This window comes from Siphateles boraxobius, unplaced genomic scaffold (assembly GCF_051911475.1).
Source record: "Siphateles boraxobius isolate OS27281-9 unplaced genomic scaffold, OSU_SipBor_1 130, whole genome shotgun sequence".
NCBI classification, from domain to species: Eukaryota; Metazoa; Chordata; class Actinopteri; order Cypriniformes; family Leuciscidae; genus Siphateles; species Siphateles boraxobius.
Window position 1 is genome coordinate 14,321,553 of NW_027508734.1, and position 21,182 is coordinate 14,342,734.

Below are 21,182 nucleotides of genomic sequence, written 5' to 3' on the forward strand. Positions count from 1 at the left end.
AAAAGACTTTTAATTTGGGGGTGAGGCTTTTCCTGGGTTTTTCCTTGAATGTTCATGTTTCCTCGAAAGGCATGAGCTGTAAACTAACTCCGCCCACTCAGGATGGCTAATCCATTTTTACACTGGCCACGCCAACTCAGGACGACTAATCTATCCCGTATGAATAGATTACACGCACATGTGCAGACTCCACTGATGTTATCACTTTCTCACGAGTTAATAATTAATTGAGCTGCTGCAATGATTACAACGATCTGTATTTTAGTGTGTCTGTTTGCAGTCTGAGTGGATTTGAGCAGTGCAGATTCATTATGGCAGCTTTGCGTGCAGCAAAACAAGCTTTAAGAAGAGAAATCAAGAGTCGAGTGGCTGCAGTGAGTGATCAGGAGAAACTCAGACAGTCTCGAGTTGTCTCTCAAAAGGTAAATGTCATCGATGTGTCAGTTGAGCGACACGAGCTTTCAGGGGTCTTGTAATATACGGGACAGTAGTTAGATTGTACTTTGCACATAGGATCTCTACATATACGCGAGTACTTAGAAACTTTACCTGATATCCACCATAAAAAAATATTTTTTTTTGCAAATATTTGAGAGCATAGCAAATATGCACAATCACACTAACTTTTTCTTATTTATAATTTTGAATATGTAATCTCACACCTTTTTTTACGTTATTGACAACTTTTTTGCTACCACAAATTTCCTTTTGAGATTTTGGATATAAAATAAGCAGTGTTTCTCATAGACAGTAAAATGTATTTCTGCACATGACTCAGGAGTTTCTTTGCCCCCTGGTCTTTTTTCTTTTTTCTTTTCTTTTTTTCAATGGCTGTACCTTTCTTGCACAATGTCCCTGTATGGACAGTTTTAGCACATGGGTTTTCAAACTTTGGTCCAGGGGGCCACAAGGGAGTGCTGGGGTGTTGGTGGAAATGTTACAAACAACATTTTTGTTTTTTAAACAAAAAATAAATGCATTTAAAAATAAGATTTGAATAAATAAATGCAGGTAGGTTTCTTCAAGCGACTTCGAGACGTTGCCACAGTTCTTCTGGATTTAGCCTTAGTTTTTTCTGTTTCTTCATGTAATGCCAGATGGACTCGATAATGGTGAGATCAGATCTCTGTGTGGATCATACCAGCTGTTGTCAGACTCCTTGTGCATACAAAAATCTCACTGGATTCTAATGGCTGGAAATGTAAACGTAAATGGATTATGTTTAGAAATCTAAACTGATATTTCCTACTGACACACTACAGCAGAAGATATAAATAACTGGCTTTAAAACCATTTTGTGTGTGAGAATACTAACGTGCCTAAGACTTTTGCACAGTACTGTGTGTGTGTGTGTGTGTGTGTGTATTTTATATATATATATATATATATATATATATATATATACTTATACACGCATACATGGTCAGAATTATTGGAGCCCTTGGTCAATATAATCAATGAATGCTGTGAAAATATATCAGCATTGTTTATCCTTTTGATCTTTCATACATTTTTTTTTTTTAAATCACAAAAATCTAACCTTTCATTCAAGTAAAACTAATAAATGTGGCGAGAAAATCACATTATGAAATAAATCTTTTTCTTTAATACACGTTGGCAACAATTATAGGTACCCCTAGAAATGCGTATGAGTAAAGTCTCATATGAGTAAAAGTATATTTCCTCTTCATATTTACAGTTTTTAGCCCACCAGGGTGACTAGGAACATTAAATTGTCGTTTCACAGGAGTATAAATATGAGGAAACACAAAGGGCAAATTCCTTTAATCATCCATCACAGTAAAACTAAAGAATGTAGTTCTGATGTGCATCAAAAGATTGTTGAGCATCACAAAACAGAAAGTAACTGTAAGAAAATAACTAAAGCATTGAAAATTCCAAATTTCTACCATCGGGGCTATAATTAAGAAGTTCCAAACAACAGGAAATGTCACGAATCTGCCAGGAAGAGGACGTGTGTCTATATTGTCTTAATGCACGGTGAGGAGGAAAGTTTGACAGGCCAAAGACTCTTTAGGGATCACAGATGAAGAATTGCAGAAAATAGTTGAGTCATGGGCTCAGAAAGCATTAAAAAATATCAAACAGCACCTACATCACAAGCTTGCGATGGTTTCAAGAAAAATCCTCTGTTCTCATTAAAATCTCATAATGGGCTGTGGTTGGATCTTCCATCAGGACCATGATCCAAAACAAACATCAAAATCATCACAAAAATGGGTCGTTAAGTACAACATGAATCTTCTGCCAGGACCATCCCAGTCCCTTGAGCTGAACCCTACAGAAAACTGAAGAGGAGAGTCTCTGATCTCTTCAGGAATTATAGGAGAAAACTCAGAGCTGTTACCTTGGCAAATAGTTGCAAGAAGTATTAATTGTTTCCATTAATTGTGGCCAATGTGTATTGGAGAAAAACATTATTTCATAAAGAGATTTTCCCCACATTTTCAATTATTTTACTTCAATGAAAGAATTGTTGTTGTTGTTTTGAAAAAAAAGGTCAAAAGGATTAACAATGAAGATTTTTTTTTTGCAGAGACTTATTTTATTTACCAAGTGTGCTAATAATTCTGACCATGACTTGTATATGTGTTAGACACACTCTTGAACCTAATCAGATTTGCGAAACTACTCCCTTATTGAGGCATTTTGAACCTATTTTCATACTGAGACATTATTACATACAGTATCCTATATGGAGCAAAATACAACTAAGAAACATGGCCTATGTTACTGTAATCATATATTGCAGTAAAACATTTATGTTAAGCATGTTACAAAATAAATAAATGATTGTAAATATGGTTTGTGTTTATTAACTACTATCCAAATGTATGTATGTAGTTGTTCAGGCATCCCAAATACCTGTCCAGCCAGCGTGTCGCTGTCTTCCTGAACATGTATGATGAGGTGCGCACAGAGGACATCATCAAGGACATCTTCAAGAGGGGCAAAGTGTGCTTCATTCCCAGATACTTCACCAAGAGCAGTCATATGGACATGTTACGACTTCAAGACATGGAGGACATGAACACGCTGCCCCTCACGTCCTGGGACATCCGGCAGCCAGCAGACGAGGACACTGAGAGAGAGGAAGCCCTAGATACAGGTGGGTTAGAACAGAAGATTTAGACTATGTACCTGCCCTAAAGAAGCTTGTGTCTGCCACGGGAAAAAAGGGTTTTTAACTCAGAAAAAAGTCAGAATTACGAGTTATAAACTTCCAATTGTGAGAAATAAAGTTGGAATTGTGAGATATAAAGTCTGAATTGCGTGAAAAAAGTTAGATTGTGAGATATAAACTCACAATGGTGAGAAAAGTCCGAATTGGAAGATTAAAATACGCAGTTACCTTTTCTAATTGCAAGTTTATTGCAAAATGTTCGAATTGCGAACTATAAACTTGTAATTGTGATAAAATAAGAATTGCGAGTTATAAAGTCAGAATTGCAAGATATAAACTCACAATTGTCTGTGTATGAAATCCAAATTGTGAGATATAAACTCTCAGTTGCAAGAAAAAAATTCAGAACTGTGAGATAGAAAGCAGAACTTACCTTTTATATATTTTTTTATTCTGTGGCAGAAACAAGTTTCCATACTACCCTCTTACAATATTTTTTAAAATTATGGGTAAAATAAAATGCATGTTTAAAAAACAGCCGAATGCTGCACATTTTTCCAGATATTGTGTTGTTGACTAGTTATATTCTCAACCTAATTCATCATAATTTAGTTGGAACTATTAGCTGATTTATTGCATTTCATTTATTCTAAAACACAGTTTGTAACATGTATTAAGACGAGGGGAAATTATCCCATCAGACTGAATTTATTTGTTATTTAATTTACTTAAAAACAGCAAAAACAGCCGTTGAAGGTCTGTGTCAAATACTGAAAAAATTGGTATATATATGACTTTGCTTAAGCTCAAAAAACACATCAAAGTTCAACAAGGCGAGGAGCTCACACACATAATACACAAACGCTTTGTCATTGCATTTGGCCTCTAAATAAAGTATTGTTTGTAAGAAATCTTCTATTATTATGTGTGCAAGCTCTTCTCCCTGTTGAACTGATTTAATTTACTTGTAATAAAATGTACAAAAATAAATTAAAAATACAGCACATATTTGCAAAGCTATTATAATTGATAATTATATAATATACTATTATAATGTGAGGAAAGTGTTGTACAGGTATGTAGTGTTGAAAGGAAATATATTGTACCATTAGATGGTGCTCTCACCCCACAGGTTAATTTGGCGTCATATTCACTTACACTATAATCAGATTTTGATGTTTTGTACCATAGAACACAAGATTTTGCATCTAAACATTAACATTAGGATATTTATTTTAGTTTGATACTTTAATATTGCATTTTGTGGTTGAGCATTTGCACTTTCCAAGATAGAAAAGGTGGGTTACTGCATTGCAGTATTTAGGAATTGTAGGCTACAAATGCTGACTAGTAGTAGTTACACCAAACTGCTCAAATCATGTTTTTTAAAGTCCCTTATGAGTTTACAGCTTAGAAATAGACTAAAAGACCACAGTGACACCTAATTTTACTGTAATCTCAATATATTATCTCTGAATGTTTGATTTGGAGTCATTTATCAAACATGAAATGCACTTAGAAACAAAATTCACTTCCATAATTTTTGCATATTTCAATTAATGCAGAAATTGCTTCATAAATTGATGGTGAAAAGTGGGTAATACCAGAAGGGAATCAGGTGGTTAGAGATGGTGTATTTGTTTCTTTTCAATAATATGCCCCAATGAATCATGCACAATAAGGCCAGATATGTGTATTAAGAAAATGAATGTTGAAATTAAAGCATTAGCAGGAGGTTTAATTAGTGTATCATTTCTTCATTAATGTGTAATTTAGTAGGCTAATTGACACGCTGTTTATATTCAGACTTGTGTTGTATATTATGTTATAGTGCCTGAGTCAGGAACCTACCATCATATTTAATTTATTCCCCACATTTACTTGCTGTAAGTGAATTATGATTCATAAATCATGCTGTTTCCTGCACACAGCTAGTATTTATGGGGTTTGTGACTGAGGACTGTTTATGTTTACCAAAGACGTGCTTTTTTCTAATCGTCCTAATTTTTCATCTATACAACTGTACTGTTTACTTTATCTCTGTAATTTATCATCAGGCTAATTATAGCTTACGTTAATCTTACGTTTAGCAGAAATGCTTGTTTTATAAAGAAAATAGGAAAGAAATCACCCCATCAATGTGGTGGAGAATATAAACTAGGCAGAACTGAGCAGGTGTTACAGGACGACAGAGGCAGGCCAAAGCCTCTCGCCCCTGTTGAGTAAGTAATGACTCTGAGATTAAAGTCTGTGTGTTTTAGACACACATTTGATGGGGTGTTTGTGTATATGTGAATTAAAGAGAGAGAGGAGCGGATGAAAAATACAGCCATTCAGGAGAAAGCGATAGAAATGGGGGTTGATATGTGAAATGCACATGAGGAGGGGTGTAATCGTACTGAAGTATGCCAGTGTGAGATGAAGGTGGGTGTTTTTTTGCATTTTGTACCCGCAGAGTGAAACCGTGACTTTGAGCTCGGGACATCCTTTGGACTTTACTGGTACTCTCCTTTGAAGTCAACATGAAATAAAAAATGACCTTATTTGTTTTCCTAGGCCCGTTCAAGCACAATAGCAATAAAGATATATTTTTAAAAAATGTTCTAAATATAAAAGAATGGCAGAGTCCACACCACAACAATTATAGGCCTATATAATGATAACGACACATTATCGATAACAATATTGTTGGAATCAAGTTTGAGAAAAAAAATTTCCCAGTTGATAAACGATAAAAACATTGACAGCCAATCAGAATTCAACCTGCTTTAAGAGCTTAAGCATAAAGTGGCAAACGACAAAACCGCAGTGAGTGTTTATAATAAACAGAATAATATTGTCCACTGGTGTGGGCGCGAATATAGTTCTCGTAAATGTTATCATTATATTTATTGTTGTTGGTGTGATTCAACGGAGCTTTATTGTGGAGTCATCAGTGCACGTTATTCCTAAGAAAATTTTTCTATTTTAATCAAACCTTTACCTTAACCACTTTCCTTTATATTGTAATAACTATATAATAGCCATTTAGATATTATTTTAGGTAAAGGGTTCCTACACGGCTTGGAAAAGTATGGAATTTGATTTGAGTAATTTCCTGGTCTGGATAAGTTTCTCAGGTCTGTATAAGTGTGGAAAAAATATTGTGTTGCAAGACTATTCAGTATTCTAAAATATAAAATTAAGAATTAGCCTACTAAAAATAAATTTGTCTTGCATGCAGGTTATATATAATTATGCAGGTTGTAAATCGTTTTAGGTTTCGTCTCATCATGTTAAGCGCATGTTATCACTTCGTGAAAACCAATGGGGGAAAAAGAGAAAATAAAAATATTACAGATCACCGTACTATATACCAAATATAATGCTATATGAACCATGTTAAATATGGTCTGAAAAATCTACAGATAGGTTTGGATATTTGATTCTGGAAAAGTATGGAATTCTGAAAAGAAAATGGAATTCCCTGAGGTTAATGTTATGATTAAATTGACATTGACTTTAAATGTTGCCAACAAAAAGAAATGAAAGAGAGCTGAGACTAGATAAAAATGTCAGGTGTGTGTGTTTGAAGGAGGGACAAGCATTGAATCTGTGTGTGTAAACTGACCAATCTTTGCACGCTTGTATTGGTAGTACATCACTGTGACACTAAGTGCTAACAAGACTGAATGGTTTGAATCCACCGAAGTGCACTTCATTGCCTATCTGTTGGTGTGTCTGATTGAGGTGCTCCGAAAGCATTTAATCCCGCAATAACACTCCATACCTCACTGTCTTCCCTTAAGGTCAAACCGTGCCGCTTGTAAATCAACAAGTTTTTATGAGATTCCAACAAAGATTTGGACTTAATGAACTGTGCTGTCTGGTTAAAATGACTCTCACATTTCCGTTTCCAGTTGTAAAACCATCTCATAGATGCAATTGTGAGATATAAACTCGCAATTGTGAGTTATAAAGTCCAATTCTGTGGGGGGAAAAAATACTTTTTTCCTCTCAGAATAGTTATCTTACGAGAGGTTCTCTCGTATTGCGTAAGTTTAGCTTACGCTACGGGAAAGATTCATCTTCTCGAGATACTGAAGCCAAAAAATTATCCTTAATTTTGTATTCCTTGTCAAGGCAGTGCAGCAGCTAGCAGACCTAGAGCAGGCCATCTCGCGTGCTCATTGGCTGCCCTGAGGTGCAGAAGACCACGCAGGCCATGAACCTCTTCCTGCCGCGACGCTCGAGTTCCGCCACAGGCCGCTCTCGCGAGAGACGGAGCCAGCCGCCCGTGCGAACCAGCACCCAGCGTCCACCACAGCCTCAGCCTTCGCAGCGACGCCAGGGCGGCCGCCCTAGATTGCGCTCAGACAGCCGTCACAGACCGCCGCCCCCCAGAGGGCCTCGGCAAAGAATTACGCTGAAGTCTGAGCACGCGAAGCCTTCCTAACAGCGAGAGAGAAAAGACGCGCGTGTCCCGCTGCGGCCTGACCGCCGTCAAGGTTCATTTCCCTGTCAGTCCCCTTCAAACAGGCTACTGCAGTGGTTCAATTAGCAGCCAACGAGCCGGTTTATTCACCCTTTCGCCTGCACACAAACGCCGTTTTCACGGCGACCCAGAGAAATCTCAAAAAGAGTATAATGTCTGGTCCGGCTCACGCCGTCAGTGTTTTAAGTGTAGTGAAAGTGCCCACACCCCAGTGTTCACCCCTACACATAAGCACTCCGAATCCCGTGTCACTCACAGAGCACACTCTCATAAAACACTCATCGAGTGTTGAATGTAAGAAATGTGTCCACAGGTCTGTGCCCACTATCTGCCCGCTCTGTTACACGATCAAAAAAGCAGGTTATGAATGTAAGTCTCGTGCCCGCCAGAGAGCACTCATGCTTGCTAACACAAACCTCCCCCCGGGCCCCGCCCGCGCGTCTAAGTGTTATCACAAAACGCAGGGCGTTAATAAAACGCTCCCCATCCAGTATGATCGGGACTTACAGTTGTAAGTCTCGTGCCCGCGTACACGCTCACGCTTACAGAAAGCTTTTCCGCCCGGTGCGCTGCTCGCGCGTCAAAGTGTCGTAAAAGTATGTTCCCCATCCCTTATGATTGGGACATCTCACATAAGTCAGCCGGTTTCGGCTGTCAGCGAGCAGCCATTGCCCAGAACCGAGAGCGCGCGCGCCGCGCTTTCGGCTCCGGTTCAGTTTCACAAGCCTGCAAATGGCGGCGGTCTGAACCCGGAGGCCATACGCCTCCTAGCGGCTCACATAGCTGCGTGGGAAACTATTCCAGGGATTTCAGAATGGTTATTGAACACAATAAAGCAGGGCTATACACTTCAATTCATTCGCCGTTCCCCGCGCTTTCAAGCCCGGACCGCGACGATAGTGAATGCGGAAGTAGCACACCTACTTCACGCAGAAATAGCAAAGCTGCTGTGCAAAGGGGCTATAGAAAAGGTACCGCCTTCTCTGAGCGAGTCAGGCTTTTACAGCCGATATTTTCTCGTACCCAAGAAGGACGGAGCCTTCAGACCTATCCTAGATCTGAGACATTTGAACAAAGTACTTGCGAAAAGACCTTTCAAAATGCTTACGACCAGAAAAATCCTCACGCACGTTCGCCCGAGGGATTGGTTTATTTATCTAGATCTGAAGGATGCCTATTTTCAGATTCAGATAGTACCCCGTCACAGGCGATTTTTGAGATTCGCCTTCGACGGTCAGGTATATCAATACACCGTCCTGCCGTTCGGCCTGTCCCTAGCACCACGTACATTTACGAAGTGCATGGACGCGGCGCTCGCCCCCCTGAGAAGTCAGGGGCTGCGAATAATGAACTATCTGGACGATTGGCTGATACTGGCACAGTCAGAGACAGAACTGCTATCTCACAGAACAGTGCTTCTCAGTCATCTGGAAAGCTTGGGTCTCACGGTCAACTTGACCAAGAGCTCATTACTGCCCAGCCAGTCAATTTCCTTTTTAGGAATTGAACTGGACTCGGTGACCATGACGGCTCGTTTATCGACACAGAGCGCGCCGTGTTCGCCACCTAGCCGCGTCTTTCCAGAAGGGCAGCTTTCTCCCTTTGAAAACTTTTCAGAGGATATTGGGCTGTATGGCATCAGCTGCAGCGGTGCTTCAGCTGAGCCTACTGCGCATGCGCCCGCTCCAACGCTGGTTGAGTGCTCGCGTGTCCCGCCGAGCCTGGGTGTCTGGCGGCCAGAAAATCAGAGTGACTCAGACCTGCATAGCGGCTCTGCAGCCCTGGTTAGTGGCCGACTGGTACCAGCAGGGAGTAATGATGGGAACCATCTCTTATCGGAAAGTCATCTCGACAGACGCGTCCAACTCAGGTCTTTGGCCAGTGGTCAGACCAGGAGAAGGGTTTTCACATAAACTGTCTGGAGATGATAGCGGTCGAGAACGCGCTGAAGTGCTTCCTCCCGTTCATACAGGACCAGCATGTTCTTGTCCGCTCGGACAACATGTCTGTGGTATCCTATGTAAACCGTCAGGGCGGTGTCAGATCCAGAAATCTCTGCAATCTGACGGAACGCCTCCTTATTTGGTCTCAGATGCACCTGCGCTCGCTGAGTGCGGCGCATGTGCCTGGCCACTTGAACGACGGCCCAGACAAACTGTCCAGGGACAATGTTCCCCCTGGGGAATGGTCCCTGCACCCCCAAACGGTCCAGAAACTGTGGCGCCTATTCAGCAGAGCGGAAGTCGACCTATTTGCGTCAAAAGACAACGCTCAATGCCCGACGTTCTTCTCGAAGGACAAGGAAGCGCTGGCCCAGGTTTGGCCCAGCCTCCCGCTATATGCTTTCCCTCCGGTCTCTCTGTTCCCACAGGTGATCAAGAGAATCAGGGAAACGCGCCACTCGGTGCTCCTCATAGCCCCGCGTTGGGAGAATCAGATTTGGTTCCCGGAACTAGCACGGCTGTCACATACAGCTCCGTGGCCGATTCCGGTGAGGGCAGATCTCCTCTCTCAGGCTCGCGGCACGATCTGGCATCCCCATCCAGAGCGCTGGTCTCTGCATGCATGGTTGATCAACGGACACTCGTTGCCCTGCCTGAAGGAGTGATGAACACGATCACGCAGTCTAGAGCCCCTTCCACGAGAAGGCTCTACGCGTCTAAATGGTCGGTGTTCTCTGGATGGTGCACCGACAGAGGTCTGGACCCGCGAACATGCGGGGTGGCGCATCTGCTCACCTTCCTACAAGAGCTGCTGGATAAGGGAAGATCCCCATCCACGCTCAAAGTATACGTGGCGGCCGTGGCAGCGTTCGCAGAATCGACGCATGGCCAGTCACTGGGAAGACACGAGTTGGTCATCCGCTTCCTTAGAGGAGCTAGAAGGATGAATCCGCCGCGCCCCCCGTCGGTTCCCATGTGGGATCTTTCGTTGGTCCTCGAGGCCCTGAAAGCTTTTCCATTTGAACCACTAGACTCCATGGGGTTGAAACATCTATCACTGAAAACCGTCTTTCTGACTGCACTGTCGTCAGTAAAACGTGTGGGGGACTTGCATGCGCTGTCTATCAGCGCGTCGTGCCTTGAGTTCGGGCCGAATGACTCTAAGGTCATCCTCAGACCTAGACATGGCTATGTCCCTAAAGTGATGGGCACTCCATTCAGTGCGCAAGTTATTTAATTGTCAGCTCTCCCAGCATCTGACAGCGAAAGTGATGTAAATCTCCTCTGCCCCGTCAGAGCGCTGAGGGTTTACATTACGCGCTCCGCCTCCTTCAGGCGTTCGGAACAGCTTTTTGTTTCGTTTGGTGGGCGCACCAAGGGTCTCGCCTCCTCGAAACAGAGCCTGTCCAGATGGATAGTAGACACTATAGCAGCCGCTTATGCTTCGAAAGGTCTGCAATGCCCTCTGGGCATCAGGGCTCATTCCACGAGAGGCGTGGCCTCTTCGTGGGCATGGTCCAGTGGAATTTCAATCCATGACATATGTGTAGCGGCGGGCTGGAGCTCCCCGTCTACCTTTGTCAGGTTTTATAACCTAGAAATTCCTGCCTTGCAGGCTAAACTGGTGTCAGTTTGAAGGAGAGGTGTATTCTGCCCAGATCTCCTGCTCAGATCACTCTCACATGACTCAGCTCTCCTGGTTGAGCTGCACTAAGTAGCATGTGCCTATACAGACCGGCGCGCTGCTCTGTATTTCCTACGTGTGCTTATGTACAAGTGATGGCTCGGGTGGCTGGCCACCTTATTTTTCACTTATGGGGTTCCCCTGAAAGTTCGGGGTCTTATGGTGAATGCTTGGCGCGCACGGCGTTGACAAAGTGTTCCCGTAGCGTAAGCTAAACTTACGCAATACGAGAGAACCTCTCGTAAGAGAACGATACTCGGTTACTAACGTAACCTCGGTTCTCTCTAGAGAGGGAACGAGTATTGCGTTTTCGACCGTGCTCGCACCACGAGCGACTTCGCTTCAGTCGACGAAAAACCAGAGAATTCAGCCTACAGCCCCTACTTTTATACGCTAAGCCACGCCCATTCTGGCGGGCTGTGACGCTATGAAGGCGCGGGCGCCCTTCATTGGGCGTGACGTCACGCTGGGCTCACTGGTAGGCTGCAGCAGTTGCCGCAGGGCAGCCAATGAGCACGCGAGATGGCCTGCTCTAGGTCTGCTAGCTGCTGCACTGCGTTGACAAGGAATACAAAATTAAGGATAATTTTTTGGCTTTAGTATCTTGAGAAGATGAATCTTTCCCGTAGCGTAAGCTAAACTTACGCAATACTCGTTCCCTCTCTAGAGAGAACTGAGGTTACGTTAGTAACCGAGTATCGTTTATATCACGCAATTCTGACTTTATTACACGCAATTGCGACTTTATATCTCACAATTCTGACTTTATAACCCGCAATTGCGACTTTATATCACGCAATTCTGACTTCATAACACGCAATTCTGACTTTATATCACGCAATTGTGACTTTATATCACGCAATTGTGACTTTCTATCACGCAATTCTGACTTTATAACACGCAATTGCGACTTTATATCTCGCAATTCTGACGTTATAACACGCAATTGCGACTATTTCACGCAATTCTGACTTTATAACACAATTGCGACTTTATATCTCACAATTCTGACTTTATAACACGCAAGTGCGACTTTATATCACGCAATTCGACTTTATAACACGCAATTGCGACTTTACATCACGCAATTTTGAATTTATATCTTGCAATTCTGACGTTATAACACGCAATTGTGACTTTATTTCACGCAATTCTGACTTTATATCTCGCAATTCTGAGAAATAAAGTCAGAATTGTGAGATAAAAAAGTCGCAATTACCTTTTTTATTTTTCATTCTGTGGTGGGAACAAGCTTCCATACAGTTTCAACAAAAAATTATAAAGCAAATGTTTTCAATATTGATAATAAGAAGAACCATTATTCATTTTACTGTTCACTCTTTTTTTTTATCAAATATATGCAGCCTTGGTGAGTCTGAGATCGTAATTGTTCCAATTATCTTAAACTTTTGATCGGTAGTGTATATATATAATTATATAGTATATAGTTTATAAAAATGCATTTAAATGTACTAATTTTAATTTTAAAATACATTTATATATATATATATATATATATATATATATATATTTAATGTATACGTATTTATAGCAAAAAGAGCAGCAGGATATTCTCAATTTATCTCTTTTCTTTTTTTAGCAGCACAATATGACTAAAGGTTTATCATTGAAAAAAGAAATGAAAGCAATCATAAAAGTGTGCTCTTCATCTAATGTAAAAAAAAAAAAAAAAAACTGTGGAATCCCCATCGGCAAACTCCTGTGTTTCTTCAGATCCTTTCTACTTCACCTTTTACACCAGAGGATCGTGAACTGGGATAGGCAGATAAATAGATGAGATGAAGAGATAAAAAGACAGAACAATTTTTGAAATCCTGCAAAGAACTGATGAACTTTCAGATTGAAACCTTGAGCAACTTGGCGACAAATCAGGGATTGATTTGGAGGTACCGGACAGTCCTAGGTGTTGCTCTGAGTTGAAGCCTGCAGGCCTGAGAAACATGTTTTGCAGAACTGATAAAAGAATAGGATCTGTGATGGCTTGTACATTAAATACCTTGTCTTGTTTATATTGGAGATGGTCTAATTGGTTCAGGCTCATTAATAACACTTTTTTTTATTTAAATCGACTGTTTACGATTTGTCAGCATAATCATATTAAGTTGAATAATGTGTATGTAATAATTCCGCGTAGATACATTATTAATGAATGTTGAAGACAGGCTTATTAGAACAGAGCCGAGAGTGAAATATGGAACGAGGTGCAGGAACAGGCTGTAATTGTGAGATCATTGATATTAATATTTAATGGTTTTGCTTGTGTTTGAAATTCAGACTCGTAACATATTTCATGTAAACCATAAATCAGACTCTCTGGCCACTGTCATTTGTTTTATTTTCAAAATGGACAAATTTGTAAAGCCTTTATATCCAATGAGCCTTATTCATGAATGTAGACACAACGTAAATCCTTTTGTACTTAAGTACAATTTACATACAGAAGCATTTACAAAAATGCAGAAAATCATTGATTATTCATGAATGAGGCCCATTGTGCTCATTAGAAATGTAGAGTTCTTGTGGCTATAGTAGCAGAACACAAATATATTTGTATTGAACTGAATGTAACATTTATGCTACATTTATGCAACACTTCTGCACATGTGAGTTCATGAACAGTTAATGCAGGAATTCGCTCTGCTCTTTTAGGAGCAGAGTGTTTTAGTCTGAATTTAATATGTATTGTTTGTTTGCTTCTCTACACAAGCAGAAAGTAAATTCATTTGTACATAATTTGGTGAATGCAGTTCAAAGACAGTTTACATACTGATGGATGTATGTATGATATGCATAGAAACTGGTTCCACTTGCGTTTCATTTGCAACAAATTGGTTTACAAACAGTTTACCTACACATTTGTTCTACTCATGGTTCTTGTGGCCAAAATTGTGAAATTAAACTGTATAGTGTTTTTGGGTACATGATCAGTGCTTGAATCCATTTGTAAATACATACTTTGCGTACATATGGATTTACGCATGATTTGAACTACAATTTGTTTGGTTTGTTTCTTGATCGAGGCCCAAGGAGTGATTTTGAAATGTATAATGTTAAATCTATACACAAGCAAACCTTTGCACTGAGCTTTTTACATATGAACAGTTAACAGAAATTTGCTCACATTTCATGAGGCTCATTTTGTGAGCTTGAAAGTAGAATGTTTTTTGGCAATGCATAGACTGCAAAACAAGCTACTTTTTTCCTGGAGAGGTTCAAATCAAGAGGTCAGAATAACGTCAGAATAAATTTAATTCTTTTTCAGAATTAAATTTTAGTTTAAATCAAAGTTTATACATATTTTGCAGTGTCTTCATTGCTACATTTTTGTATGATACCATAATTATCCACTAATTAGCTGTCATTGCATCTGCAACTATCAAGTAGCTTAGTCAGAAATAGACATGCATTGGTTATTATATCTGTCAATTAGGAAAAATGCATGAAGAATATGTTTGCATAGTTTTTGTCACCATTTGTGAACAAGCTTACAATTAGGCAATATACATATCAAGCTTACTATATATCTTAAGGTTTTCTTTTAGTTGAAAACATTAAACAATATGTTAAAACAAAAAATATAAAGAACAAAAGCATTTAAGCTCAAGCAGCTTGAACGGGGTGAAAAACGCAAATAAAGCAGACTGCGCAGTTATCGTACAGAACGTACATGCACTCGAGTCAGCTTATGGTTATCGTGTTTTTATTGTTTCACGTTCATTTTGAGAAAAACAATAATATCCACATGCTCGTGGAAACAATGAACTGGACCAGTCGGTCATTAAAAGATCATTTTCATCTCAATAATTCCAAACTTCGCGAGCCAGACGACCACGTTAAGTGATCAAATAGGCCTACCATCCACTTAAACACGCTCCACCGCGTCATCCAGTGCATTTAATTATAACTGTGAGTTAGTGCTTGCGTTTTATCATAGATTCACTGCATTAACGGCCAGCAAAGCAACGTAGTAAAATTCGAATAGTATTATATTTTTCGAATAATAATTACAGATCGAAAATTCAAAAATTCCTGCACATCCCTTGTGGATGAAAATAAGTTATTCTATAAAACACATGTATCTTTCAAACACCTGTCTGTAAGCACAGAGATGTTAGTCTGTACTGTAAATTTCTACTTGGTGAATGTTTGGCTTCCCTGCATGAAATTCACTGTATTGTGCTGTAATGTTGTAATTTGAGCTCCAAAAACAAATCTGCATAATCCACATAATCTTATTTAATTAGTCTTTTCATTTTTTAATTTTGTTACAGGAGGACTAGATCTTATCCTCATGCCTGGTTTGGGATTTGATAAGAATGGGAATCGGCTTGGCAGAGGAAAGGGTTTCTATGACACGTATCTGGAGCGCTGTACGAAGCACCCTAAGGGAAAGCCGTACACCATTGCCTTGGCTTTCAAAGAGCAGCTGTGTGCCGAAGTCCCAGTGGGAGAACATGATATTCTTATTGATGAAGTCCTCTATGAAGACGAGTAAGGAACTGGACCAGTCGGACCATGATTTCAGTGCTGTTGATTTGAATTCAAAGGATTCCTAACAATATGGATCCTGTTGCTGAATTAAATCCATTAAATCTCTTTGAACGCAATCTATTTATATCATAATGTTTCAACGCAAACTCTTTTCAGAAAAGATTCGAAATATCTATCTTTATCAATAGAAGATTTACCAAACTCTGACGTTCTTAAAAATAGTGGTTCTTTTTTGTCATTAGGTTCCATAAAGAACCTTTTAACATCCATGGGACTTTTCAATTCCAATTCTTTATAGAGGAAAAATTTTGCATTAATTTTATTTAAAAAAGTCTTTAAAGGTTCTTGGGGAACCAAAATTGGTGGTTCTATGGTGTCACTACAAAAACACTTGTTCGAAAGCTTTTTAAGAGTATACCAAAAGGCTAAATATGCAGTCTGTCCTTACATTAACTCTTTCCCCACCATTGATGACATTTTTCATCATTTATGAGACAATGCTTCCCTGCCATTGACAGCATTTTCCGGTTTTCTTTGTTTTAGAGTAGAGTACGCTATTATGCATTTATTCTGAAAGACTACCAAATCTCCAAATCAAAACACAAGAAAAAAGCTGCAGAAACAAGCAATAAAAGCATTGCTTATACACGGTGTAGTCGCTTTTTTATGAAACACGATTTTCTCAACTTTTTGTTAAATTTTTTGCTTTTTTTTAATAAAAATTATCCATATTCAACCCTCATGAAGCTGGAATTAATATATATAAGCAGAGGCTCTGTTCTTTTTTTTTGATATGTTGTATGTGGTTCGCTATTTGTAGATCTCATGTGAGTGACGGGTCTCACACCAGTAAATGTGTCAGAGAAGGAGAGGGAGAAGTTGTTTTGATATAGATCATGACACATGATTTTTCAATTAAAAAATGTTGTGTCTGGATAAATCATTCATAATAAACACTGCAATATTCCATAAAAAAGTCCATTTTGACTTTAATCTTGCAACTCTAAATAAATTTCAGAATTTTGACGGTATAAACAGTTATCAGTAATAAGTTGAATTTCTTTCCGTCCTTACACAAACTTATTACATGGACTTCTTGTATGGTACATTTATGGTGTTTTTATTGTCCTTTTTGGTGTTTTGAAATCTGTGTTCCACAGAAATACTACAGCATGAGGTATGGGATGAGGGTGAGTAAATAATGACAGAAGTTGCCATTTGGGTGAACATTTGCTTATCTTCTGTGCCTGATCCATTCTTGATTTCATTTGTATCATGTTCCTGAAATGCTGTAGCTCCGGAGTGTCCAAACTCGGTCCTGTAGAATTTATCTCCAGGTTGCCTCAACACAAATACCTGAAAGTTTCTAGCATAAGACCTTGATTAGCTGGTTCAGGTGTGTATAATTGGGGTTGGAGCCGAACTCTGCAGGACAGTGGCCCTCCAGGACTGAGTTTAGACACCCCTGCTATAGCTGTATATCTTCTAGTCTTTTATATGGGATCTTCCCATCATGGAGGACTAATCAATCTTGCTTCATTAGCTCATGTGGTCAAACTTCAAATAGAATATCCATAATATCCTCCAATTTAAACTGCTTGAACACTTGTGATATACTGGCCAAAATATGTCTGATTTTGGCTAAAAGAAGTCTTTGCTCTACTCTAATTTGCATCTGAATTAAATTTGTTAGAAACAGCTTTTGACATCGTAAGCCGCAGAAGCATTGAGACTTGCCCTGGTGCTCTTTGTTGACAAACAGCATGTGAATTAAGACATGCATAATGAGCAGTCTTTCATATGGTCTGTCAATGACTCACTATAGTCCCTGTGACACTTTCTCCTGCTCTCCCTCCCCTTTATTCTCCATATGTCTCTGCTTTGACTTAATTGCAGGGAACATGTCTGGGACAGACTTGTCCTGAAATTCTAAATTTCATTGCTTATTTCTTTGTTGATTATGGCAAGAAAGTGCATCCTCCCAAAAATATGTTCAAGACATATAGCTTACACGATCTTATGTATTTGTTTAAAACCAATTATAGATGATAATGTATTCTTATAAAAAAAAATTAAAAAGACAATACAAGCAGAGTGTTTAAGTATTTGGTCTTTTTGTTTGGAAGTTGTTTTTGTTGATTATTATATGGGAATGAGAAATTATTGGTTGTTGAAATTCAGCTTTGCCATCCCAGGAATACATTTATATTATAATAATAGAAAACTGTAATCTTAAAATTATTATAATATTTCACAAAATTACAGTTTCTATTGTATTTTTCTTCACTTTTAAAAGAATAGTTCCCCCAAAATAAATTCCCCCATTATTTATTCAGCTTCAGTCATTCCAAACTTGAATTATATTCTGTTTCCCATGTAACACAAAAGGAGAATTTCTTTGGTAAAACTTTATAACTAAAAATGTACTAACAGTAAGCAGTATATTCTAACTGTTGTTAATGTTATTAATAAAAAATGTTCATATTAGCTAGTTCACAATGCATTAACTAATGTTAACAGATACAACTTTTGATCTTAAAATGTATTGACATTAACATTAACTAAGATTAATAAATGCCATATTCATGTTAACTTAAGGTTAACTAATATTAACAATTGAAACCTTAATGAAAAGTGTTACCGACACTTTATGGCACTTTTATGGTGTGTTTTTTTTGTGTGTGATGATTCTTCAAAATATCTTTCTGTTCTATGGAAATAAAAATGAAAGTAAACAAGTAAATAATGAGAGATTTTAATTTCGGAGAACTGTTTCTTATAAGTTTAGCTGAACACAATTTTGGCTTGTGGCATTTCAGTCACTAGAAATGAATCCGCCACTATATACATTTTGATTGTGCTTCTATAAAATATATTCAGAATACTCATGCCTCTAAGCTCTGAGATGGAGAAGAAGGTGGAAAGCAAACACTCCCACACCTGAACTGAGGGAAAATGAGAGGTTATAATTGCTATGAGAACGTAATGCAGATGAGTCCTTCTGTGTGTAATCAATACACTGAGATCAGATGCAGCAATAAACAAAAACAAGATGTACACAGTTGCGCAGAGCAGTTTACAACGACTAAAGGAACAAGTATTATTGTGCTTTATTTTGTCCTTTTCAGATGATGAAAGAGGTAGAAATTGGAGAAAATCATGGAGTGCACTTACACAAATGACTCATTCTGTTCTCAGTGAATTCATAAAGCAGTGTTCAGTAAGTGCATGCTGACTTCATGTAGAACATTATTATTAAATCATAGGTACATTGATTGTTTTGTATTTCAAAAACAGACTCAAATTTCTGTGCTTCTTTGTCCATTGGGTCCTGCGGTGACTTGCGGGTATCTAACAAAAACATGGGCCGTGTTCATTTATTTTTAACAAACAGGCTAGATTAAAAGTGAATGTAAATGCATTTATAATGTTACAAAAAAATCTATTTAAAGGCACACTATGCAGGAATTCCCTTTTTGTCTCCCCTAGAGTCGCTGTGGAATACGTGTATTTAACGTTACTGCTGTAAATACCACTCATGCAGAGCGTCTCTGCACTCACAGTATGATATCCCCCCTCCTCCGAAGATGCCCATTGACCAGGTAATATTTCACGATTTCATACAAATATTAGGCTACTGCATGATTGTATATATTGTGCTATCGAAGATGAACTACTGATGATGGTAAAAGGATAATAATAAGTTTGCCAAGCGTTAGCCTACTTATAGTAATAACGTTAAAGTATAGCCAACCTCGTTTGATGGCTTATAACGTTTTTACATGGTTGCAGCTGAATAAATAAGTAAATAGCCTAGGTCTTGTAGGCGTTTGGTTAAGTGATTATGCAGTTTGTTTATTACAAGCCACCGTAGGTTGTTGTCTCATCCAATCAGAACGCCCGGTGGCCGGGTTTAACTTGTATATCTGTTCTGTATCGTTCTGGCAGTTACCTCTGATGTTTGGATTAAATGCAGTCATATACATTCGGTGTGATCATTGACTCATACTAACAAATGAGAACGTTCTACATGGTGTCAGAAGTGAGTACGGACCTCTCGCCAGTGAGTGTTTTTTTTTTTCTCTCTGTCGCCGTTGAACATCCTGTTGCATTGGACTGTGCTAGCATAGCTATCGCCACTTGACATAGTTATCCTCTACCCAACATGATGGCGGATGGACTCCGCAGACCCGACCCTCTCGTTTTTGATGAAAATATCGCCGGGAATTGGCGTATTTTTGAGAGGGAGTACGATATTTTTATTGCAAGTCCACAAAAAACCCAAGCTTATATCCTTCTCAACATTGCCGGCCCAGACGCCATCGAACGAGAGTGTTCTTTTACTTACACTGCTGAAGTGCGTGCGCCAGGAGACGATGGAAGGATCATTACCCCTGCTGAATGTCGAGAGGACCCCGAATGTTTGAAAAAAAAGTTTCGGGAAATCTGCAATCCTCAAAACAACAGGACTATGGAAAGACACAAATTTCACACCAGAGGTCAGAAACAAGGTGAGAGCATCGAATCATTCATTAGTGATTTAAGGATTAAGGCTAAATGTTGCCACTTTGGAGACCTAACAGAGGAGCTAATCTGTGACCGCATTGTGTGTGGCGTGTGACACGTTGAGAAGAGCTCTGTTAAGAGATAGCGAGCTAACACTTGCCAAAGCCATTTCAATCTGTCGGATACACGAGATGACCGAGGAAAGTAGCAAGACGTTAGCATCACAAAGTAACTCTGCATGGAGTGTGGATGCAGTTAAGCTAGTTTAAAATAGAATGCAATAGCACAAAGTCGCATCAGCGGAAAGAGCCCCTCCAGCTCCACCCTGTTCCAGATCTGCCATGGTCCACAGTGGCCGCAGACATTCTTGAGTGGCATGGCAAACATTATCAAGTTCTCGTGGATTCATATTCCGGTTGGTTTGAAGTCAACCTCCTTCGAGCCTTAACCTCATCAGCCGTCATATCCAAATTAAAAAGACACTTTTCGGTACATGGTACACCTCACATACTCATCACTGACAATGCTAGACAATACACCAGCCGGCACTTCATGGATTTTGCTGAGCAATGGGATTTTACTCATACCACAAGCAGCCCAGAGTTTCCCCAATCAAACGGACTCGCGGAAAGAGCAGTCCACAGTGCCAAGCAACTCATGGAGAAATCGCACAGGGATGGGTCTGATGTGTTTCTCAATATCCTGAACCTCAGAAACATTCCCCGTGAACCAACATTAGGCTCTCCAGCTGAGCGCCTTATGTCTCGCCAAACTCGTGCAGCCATTCCGGTGAGCACTAAACTGCTGGAGCCTACCACAAGGAATGTCAAGCAGGTCACCGCCCAACTCCTCAACAAAAGGCTCACGCTGAAGCGCTACTATGACAAGTCGAGCCACCCACTACAGCCGCTGGCAGAG

At 39.6% G+C, this 21,182-nt stretch overlaps 1 protein-coding gene across 2 annotated transcripts; it reads left to right on the plus strand.

Moving 5' to 3' along the window:
* The first annotated feature begins 89 nt into the window (after positions 1 to 89).
* mthfs (5,10-methenyltetrahydrofolate synthetase (5-formyltetrahydrofolate cyclo-ligase)) lies at positions 90 to 18,501 on the plus strand. Of its 2 annotated transcripts, XM_077228074.1 has the most exons (4): positions 90 to 157; positions 281 to 422; positions 2,866 to 3,130; positions 15,539 to 18,501. In XM_077228074.1, the coding sequence occupies exons 2-4, from the start codon at positions 312 to 314 to the stop codon at positions 15,760 to 15,762; spliced, it is 600 nt and encodes a 199-aa protein (XP_077084189.1). In that variant the 5' UTR covers positions 90 to 157; positions 281 to 311; the 3' UTR covers positions 15,763 to 18,501. The 2 variants fall into 2 exon arrangements, with proteins under 2 accessions (XP_077084189.1, XP_077084188.1); XM_077228073.1 differs by lacking the exon at positions 90 to 157 and having other exon boundaries at positions 178 to 422.
* The last annotated feature ends 2,681 nt before the right edge of the window (positions 18,502 to 21,182 follow it).

Excerpts from the sequence above, each read along its gene's own strand:
- mthfs (XM_077228074.1), top strand. The coding sequence starts at position 312 with ATGGCAGCTTTGCGTGCAGCAAAACAAGCTTTAAGAAGAGAAATCAAG. Across the intron at positions 423-2,865 it reads CTCGAGTTGTCTCTCAAAAG|TTGTTCAGGCATCCCAAATA; the intron begins GTAAATGTCATC and ends GTATGTATGTAG. Across the intron at positions 3,131-15,538 it reads AGAGGAAGCCCTAGATACAG|GAGGACTAGATCTTATCCTC; the intron begins GTGGGTTAGAAC and ends ATTTTGTTACAG.